Below are 7953 nucleotides of genomic sequence, written 5' to 3'. Positions count from 1 at the left end.
AGTGCCATGCTTCTGGGAATTCCCTGGCTGTTCTTTGTTTTGCTTGCCCTATAATGGTAGTGTTGTCCCAGTCAAATTCATGTTGCTACGACAAGCAACATGAATTTGACTGGGACACCACTACCATTATAGGGCAAGCCAAACAAAGAACAGCCAGGGGATTCCTAGAAGCATGGCACTCATCCACAAACTCCATTAACAAACACATCGACCTGGACCCAATATACCGGCCACTACAGCGGACAGCTGAAACTGACAATCGGAAGCGGCAGGGACAGGCCACTATAAATGCCGGAGGAAACACCACAGAAGGGCTTCACAGGAGGCTCCCAAGCACTGAGGATGTCACCTAGACAGGGGACGAAACGTTTGCAACAAAAACTTCCAGCTCGGCGAACAGAACCACAGCAGGGTTATAAAATTGTGAGGGGCCTGAACAGGATAAACACACAAGGTCTTTTCCCTCATGTGGGGGTGTCCAGAACTAGAGGGCATAGGTTTAGGGTGAGAGCGCAAAGCTTAAGAGGTACCAAAGGGTCAACTTTTTCACACAGAGGGTGGTGTGTTTATGGAATGAGCTGCCAAAGGAAGTGGTGGAGGCTGGTACAACTATAACATTTAAAAGGCATTTAGATGGGTACATGAATAGGAAGAGTTTAGAGGGATATGGGTCAAGTGCTGGCAAATGGGAGTAGATTAGGTTTGGATATCTTGTCAGCATGGACGAGTTAGACTGAAGGGTCTGTTCCTGTACTGTACATCTCTATGACTCTAATTGCACATCCAACTTGCCAGCTTCCCCTGGATTCCAACTAATCTAACCTTCCAAAGCAGCCTACCATGTGAAACCTTATCAAAAGCCTTACTGAAATCCGAATAGACTATGTCCTGTCACCCTACCTTCGTCAACCTTCCTGGTCACTTCATCAAAGAACTCTAATAAAATTTGTAAGGCATGATGACCCATGCACAAAGCCATGCTGACTATTCCTAATCAAACCCTGTCTTTCCAAATGCATGGATATCTTATCTCTCAGAATCTACTCAAGTAACTTATCTACTACATATTTAGGCTTACTGGTCTATAGTTCCCAGATTTTTCTTTGCAATCCTTCTTGAATAAGGGTACAACATTCACTACCCTCCACTCTTCTGGGACCTCACCTGGAAGGCTAATGATGATGCAAAAATATCAGCCAGGGCTCCCGCAATTTCAGGACCAGGAGTTTTGTCTACTTGCACACATTCCAATACATCCAATACCTCCTCTACTGTGATATGGACTGTCCCCAAGATATCACCACTAACTTCCCCAAGTTTCCAAGTCTTAATGTCTTTCTCCATTGTAAACACAGAAGAGAAATACTCATTGAAGACTTCGCCCATCTCCTGCAGTTCTACACATACATATCCACTTTGGTCCTTGAGGGGTCTCAATCTCTCTCTAGTTATTCTTTTTTCTTTAATATACTTGAAGAAACTCTTTGGATTCATCCTAATCTTCTCAGCCAAGGCTATCTCATGCTCCCTTTTCTCCCTCCTGATTTCCTTCTTCAGTAACCTCCTGTGTTCCCTGTATATGTCCAGGGATTCCCTTGATCCCAGCTGCCTGTACTTGAGCCAAGCCTCCTTTTTTCTGGTCAAAGCCTCAATATCTCTGGTCATCCAGGGTTCCCTATTCCTGCCAACTTTATCCTTCACCCTCATAGGAACATATGAATCTAGCTATCACATGTTGAAGGGCCTCCCACTTGCCGAAGGTCCCTTTACCTGCAAATAAACTACACCAGTCAACCCCCTCAAGCTCTTGTCTAATTCCTAAAAAATTAGCGTGCCAATTTTAGTTTCAAGTTTAGAACTTGAACCTGTGGATCAGTTTTGTCCATCTCCATAACTGTTTTAAAACTAATAGAACTATGGTCACTGGTCCTGAAGTGCTCCCTCACTGTCACCTCAGTCACCTGTCCTGCCCTATTTACCAAGATTAGATCAAGTTTTGCCCTTCCTGAGTAGAACTCTCTACATATTGTTTGAGGAAATTTCCCTGGACACACTAACAAATTCCACCCCACCTAAGCGTTTAATGCTATGTTAGGAAAATTAAAATCCCATATTATATCAACCCTAGTGCTCCTGCAAGTCTGCCGAATCTCCCTGCATTATTGTTCCTCTATTCCCGTTGACTGCTTGGAGGCCTATAGTACAACCCCAATAATGTCACCATCCCCTTCTTATTTCTTAGCTCCATCCACAAAGCCTCACTGGACATTCCTTCAGTTATTTCATCTTTAACTACTGCTGTGACACACGCACTAATCAAAAATTCAACTCCCCCTCTTTCCTCCACCGCTGTCCTGCCTAAAGCACCAGTACCCTGGAACCGTAAGCTGCCAGTCCTGTCCCTCCCTTAGCCATGACACGGTGCAGCAGAATGGAAGCAGGCCAATGAGGCCAAATGTAATTGTTCACCTATTAGATGAGTTGCAAATTGGATAGTTAACCATTGACAATAACTATTCTAAAAACCTATCTTATCGGCTTTCCACTTCAACTCATGTGAAACTCTGATGCATGTATGTATTCCTTACAAAGATCCTCTCAGCAATCTGCCCTAAATCACAGACTTGTTTTACACATGGGAACTACTTAGCTTATCATGCCTGCTCTAGCTCTCCAAATATGCATCTCACTTAGTGTCATTCTCTTCTTTCCTCATTGACAAACACTGAATCCTAATATCCCCTCCACCTTAGCCTCAAAATTTAAAAACCTAATTTGTTTTAAATTCTTCATGCCTGATACACCTTATCTCTGTAGCCTCCTGAAGTCTCCTACAATCTGTCCTGGAATTCTGCATTCCTTTCAAGCACTTGGCCTTTGCTTCAACATTGTGTCATTATGTCTTCAATTATTTAGACCTAATGATCCAGAATTGCTTAGCTAAACCCTTACACTTCCTACTCCTCCTTAATGACACTTTTTAAAAATATACTTATTTACCTTTTCCTGGTCACCCATCCTTTCATCTCACTCTTTAGTTTGCTGTAGATTTTCATCTCATGTCTCTGTAAACCATCCTGTTCATTTTTCTTTCACATTGCAGGCACTTCATTTTGCTGTTAATACTTGGTATAAATCCATATCAAAATAAATTCATATTAAACTAACTAATGCATGTCAGTTCATTTATTGGCATAAATGTCTGGTTAAGAATGAAGCAAGCAAAAGATCAAATAAGCTATACAACACCATCACTCTTCACTGTTGCTAAGAAGTACTTTATCTCTTTACTCCTCTCCTTTCCTGTACAGTGTGACACATGCTGGGATAGCTGAACACCAACTGTAGCTTTATTACAATGATGTCAACCTTAAGTAATTAAAAAAACACTTAAAATACAACTTGAATTAATAATGTTTGCCACTCCCATCAGGTCCTATTGGACTCTGGGAGTCACAGAGGTTATGATGATCATGTCTATGGGATATTAAAAATCATTAAAACTCTATATCCCTCTTCTTTTAAATATTGGCTTTACTGGATTTTTAGAATGGTTGCCACAGACTTGGAAGATGGTTAAAGTTCCTGAAGTTTCTAACATGGGATTGCAGAGGGACATGTTGAGACAACACACCCTTGTAGAGTTTTTCAGCTGTTGTTGTGTGGTCATACTGAGAAGATTGAAATCAAGAGAGCTCAGACTCCTGTCTCTAAGCCTGGGTCTGTAACAAAAAAGACCTCTTGAAACTCATTTTGCTGACATAGGTGCTGAAAGTAACTATCCATCTTCTAAAGAGTGTCCAACATATCTGACCAGAGATGCAGAAGCACCTTCATTAACTTGAAAAACTCATCAGACACTGATTGATGGGCAATGTAATGGGATTAAAATTCATTTGGAATTTGCAAGTTTAATCACGCATTCTGAACCTTTGAATTAGCCTCTTACCACTAGCCAAAAAGGCAACAGATTCCAGGCTAACAGTTACACCTGCCTGAAAGTTAAGAGCCTCAAAACATGCTTCCAAAGAATCTGCAATTCATCCGGAAAGCAAACTGATTCTCTGCCTGCAAACATCACCAGGAACTGCTGTCTCACCTGCTGCCTTATCAGCCAGCATTGAAAGATCTCTACGGCCCCTGATTCCAGCTAATTGGACTCTGCTCTTCATGCAAAATGATACCTATATTGTTCGACTTTAATATTCATTGACTTGAAATTCATTTTACTTTTTGTTTGGAAGACTGTAAAGTTGCAGATGACCTAGGATGAGACATGAAAATTACTGCTGGTTCATATTTAAGATTTAACTACAAATTTTAGTCTTTTCAAAATTAAACAATTCTGTTCACGGACAGAAGGCAAGAAGAATAAAGGAATGCAGTCTGTCAGTCTTGGTCCATAACAAGAAAAAAGAAAGTATCATTGATAAAAGAGAATACAGAGGTGAAAGATGAATAGTGATGGAATGTTAATGGTAACAATCAAAATCAGCAGTTCAAAGGCACTATTATTTTACCAAATACATCAATGACAAATTTTTCAAGATACTTTACCTCCATAACTTTGTTTTTTGAAGGTTAAACATAGATTTAAGATGTAACTTTCACACACACACCTTTCTAACTGCTACACAGGTAGGCCGATAAAATCCCTCAATTGTATCAATATTTAAAATGTTATTTTCTTTCCAATCTCGACTCATAATGTGGACCTTCCCTTGTTCTGACCAGTCAGTTACTGCCAGATCATTATTTGGCAATACTGATAATCCATATGAGTGTTTCCAGTTGACATTTGATGTTGTTAGTTGGTGGATTAATCGCCCGTCTTGAGCAAACACTTTGATCGCTTTAGCTCCATTGGAAATTAGTAACTGTCCTTCTCTGGTAGCTTTAACATCACCCAAGCATTTTATTGTTGCTGGTTCATAAGAAAAGCCATGTTTGTAGAGTCCTTCAGAGCTGAAGATCTGGATCCTATCGTTTCCACTGTCTTTAACTACCAGCTCCCCAGAAGTTGTCACTGTTAGAGAACTGGGCCACATAAACTGTCCAGGCCCATAACCAGGTTTTCCAACTTCACCAATCAGTCTGTTAAAGAAAATTTGCCTGATTCCAGACATTTTCCATTCCTTGTCCATATGATTCAGTGTTGCCTAATAAATAAATAAAATTATTGACTGAGGATCAGATCGCATGAAACTTCATTGAGAATATACAATATCTAAAAACTTACCTCCTTGTCATCCAGTTCTTTGAGAAAAAAAGAGTCCAGCAATTGTCTTTTCTTTAACATTTTTCAAGATAATACTAACTAAATTAGGCAAACAAACAATAATTGAAGTTAAAAAAAACTTAACAACTTATCTAAATTTTTAACAAGCTCTTGCAACAATGTACTTTGACTATAACATACGCTTTGAATATCTTCTGACCAGTTTTTAAAAATACAGTCTGACTAATGGAGCTGTTCCTTTCATAAATAATTTACAGTAATGGAGTCTCGATTCCATTTCGCTCCAGCAGCCAAGCACGTTATCTTGTTCAGACATTATCTAGTAATAAAGCAAGTGCCAAAGTGTACATGACTTTTTTCACCTGGAAGGCGGTTTTCAATTTAACATTTTTGTTACGGTTTTCAGGTAGGCAACAAAACAGCTGTACATACAAACATTGCTTTAAATTGGCATACAATTTAGTGGCTATACATTTACCAGTTTTCCACTGTCCTTCTGGAACATTCATTATGCTCAAAATAATTTCACTTCAAATAGTGTTTCAAAGAGCAGTCAGTGCCATTCAATGGGAACACAGGAACACGAAGAGGAATTGCAGGCCCTCAAACCTATTCCACTATTCAATTAGATCATAGCTATTCTGTATAACACTGTAACTCCATTCACTTACCTTGGTTCTGTGCCCTTTATTATCCTTGTTTCGCAAAAGTCTATTGATTCCAGATTTAAAATGTAATAATTGAGCTATGATGTACTGCTTTTGTCGGAGAGTTTCCACCATTTGAATGGGTTACCTAACTTCTGTATGAATTGGATCTGATTTTATGCTTATTGGCATTTGTCCCAGATTCTCCATGAAATGGGAAATAATTTCCCTCTACCTGTATTGTCTGTTCACTCATGGCTGTATTGGAGGCAAGGGCAGTATTGTAGACTGTTCAGCATCTGGTTGAGGGCTGTACACTGGGATCATTAACCATGTCTTTCTGGATATCCCCATTACCCATGAGCTAGCCCTGGAGATGCTGCAAGGTGCAAACATTTGAGGAAACAGGTGGTTGTGCAGTATGTAAGTGTTGTGAAAGCTCACTGGATAGCAAGTGCACATCTGCAGGACTTGTTAACTGTCATTAGAAATGAGCTGGACAATGAGAAAATAACATCTCTTCCCATTCAGGAATCTGGCCAGATGGTGTTATGGATCTCTGAGTGCCAAATGCATTCAGCTGATAGCTCCTTTTACCTGAAGGAACCCAGTGAGATGGCTGAAAATCAGATAGCTTGGGCACCTTGTCTCCCTAGGTCCATGGTGAATTGGATAATCTGTACTGCTTTTCTGTAAAGGGCATCAGCAAACCCACAAATGCACTCATAGGGCTGCCAATGGAAAATGTTGCATGTTTCAGTTGAGTTTTGAAAGGAGCGGCTGCCGTTGTTATATTCAGTGCCACAGGCAGAGTGTTACCTCCCCAGTCACACAGTTCTGTTTGTGCTGAGCATTCTTTTTTCTTCTTCTCTTCCTCCATCTTCTTTCCCTTCTTCTTCTTAACCTTGGTAATGCTGTTACAGCTGCTGAACTATGTAGGATAACCATTGGGCATTGAAGTACTGATCTGAGAAGAGTTATCAAGAATGAAATGTTTGTTCTCCATTTGAGATTGTGATATAGTCATTTACCCTTATCAGGCTGCACATATGTTGGGTGAAAACCTGCCCTATAGCCATTACTACATGAGCTGCATCCTTCATGACTGGTTTGCCTCTTTCTCATTCTGATATGTGCAAGATCATTGTAGCCTTGATCTTTACATTGCTTTCTTTGCATGCAGCAATTAGCTTAGTCTGATATTGATCTTTTTGTCTTTTGCAATATAGCCCCAATGTGCGATAGTTCCATCCCATGTCTGAAATGTGTAGATACATGGGCCTATGAATACTCCTGCATGTGAAATGACCCCACATATCATACTTACGCCACTTCTTCTCAGAGTTAAAGAAAAGATGGGACATGGGTGGGAAAATAATTTTGAGAGTTAATAGATTGTTTGCCTTTATACTGCTGCGAATGTTTCGCTTCAGAATTAAGTCCTTCAGTGCACACTCATTGAATAGTATTTTTCAGTTTCTATCTGGTTTTCCTCATATGGGTGTGCTGCGGAGGAGCACGTGCAAACACATGTCAGGCCCCGTAATATATGAACTGTTCATTCCCTGTAAAGCCTTCTTTGTGAGACAACTTAAAAGAGAGATCATTGTTCCAAATGTTTGAGTCATTCAGCCTCTCCTTTCCCCTCCAAACTGCACTTTTCCTTTCATCACGCTCCATTCCTCTGTCATTCCTTTTATCTTTCTTCAGTTTGCCCTTGTGACTATCAGTGCTTTCACTATTTCCCTTGATACTTCTACTCCTTATATGCCATCCTTTATTCAATTCACCTGCTGTCTCTCCCTCACCAATGCACCACATTCCCGATATTCTCTCTCTTTCTTTTGATTGTGCAGATCTCCAAAGTACATGCATTTTCAGTGACTTCAGAAGCCGGAAAACAATGCATCAGTATGCACAGAACTTCAGAGAGGCCACACAACTGAGATGGAACAATGTTCATTGCCTGATTGTTTTCCTCACACTAAATATATATGCTCTCACCTTCCCTTGTCTTCTGTGTCCCTCTCACTATGATTCTCTCTTCTGCATCTCAACTTCCACCAT

At 40.2% G+C, this 7953-nt stretch overlaps 1 protein-coding gene across 1 annotated transcript in view; it reads right to left on the bottom strand.

The window, feature by feature from the left end:
• Positions 1-5312, bottom strand: part of LOC122548633 (E3 ubiquitin-protein ligase TRIM32-like) — a 9676-nt gene extending 4364 nt beyond the window's left edge. Inside the window, exons 1-2 of the mRNA XM_043687467.1 lie at positions 5240-5312; positions 4620-5159 (exon numbers count right to left, since the gene is read on the bottom strand). Of these exons, the coding sequence (XP_043543402.1) occupies positions 4620-5159; positions 5240-5299 (600 nt within the window). The 5' untranslated portion in view covers positions 5300-5312. The remainder of the gene's footprint in view (positions 1-4619; positions 5160-5239) is intronic.
• Positions 5313-7953: the final 2641 nt, after the last annotated feature.

The sequence above is a fragment of the Chiloscyllium plagiosum genome, chromosome 3 (assembly GCF_004010195.1).
Source record: "Chiloscyllium plagiosum isolate BGI_BamShark_2017 chromosome 3, ASM401019v2, whole genome shotgun sequence".
NCBI classification, from domain to species: Eukaryota; Metazoa; Chordata; class Chondrichthyes; order Orectolobiformes; family Hemiscylliidae; genus Chiloscyllium; species Chiloscyllium plagiosum.
The sequence above is the reverse complement of the archived record's forward strand: the minus strand, read 5'-3'. Positions and strand labels throughout refer to the sequence as shown.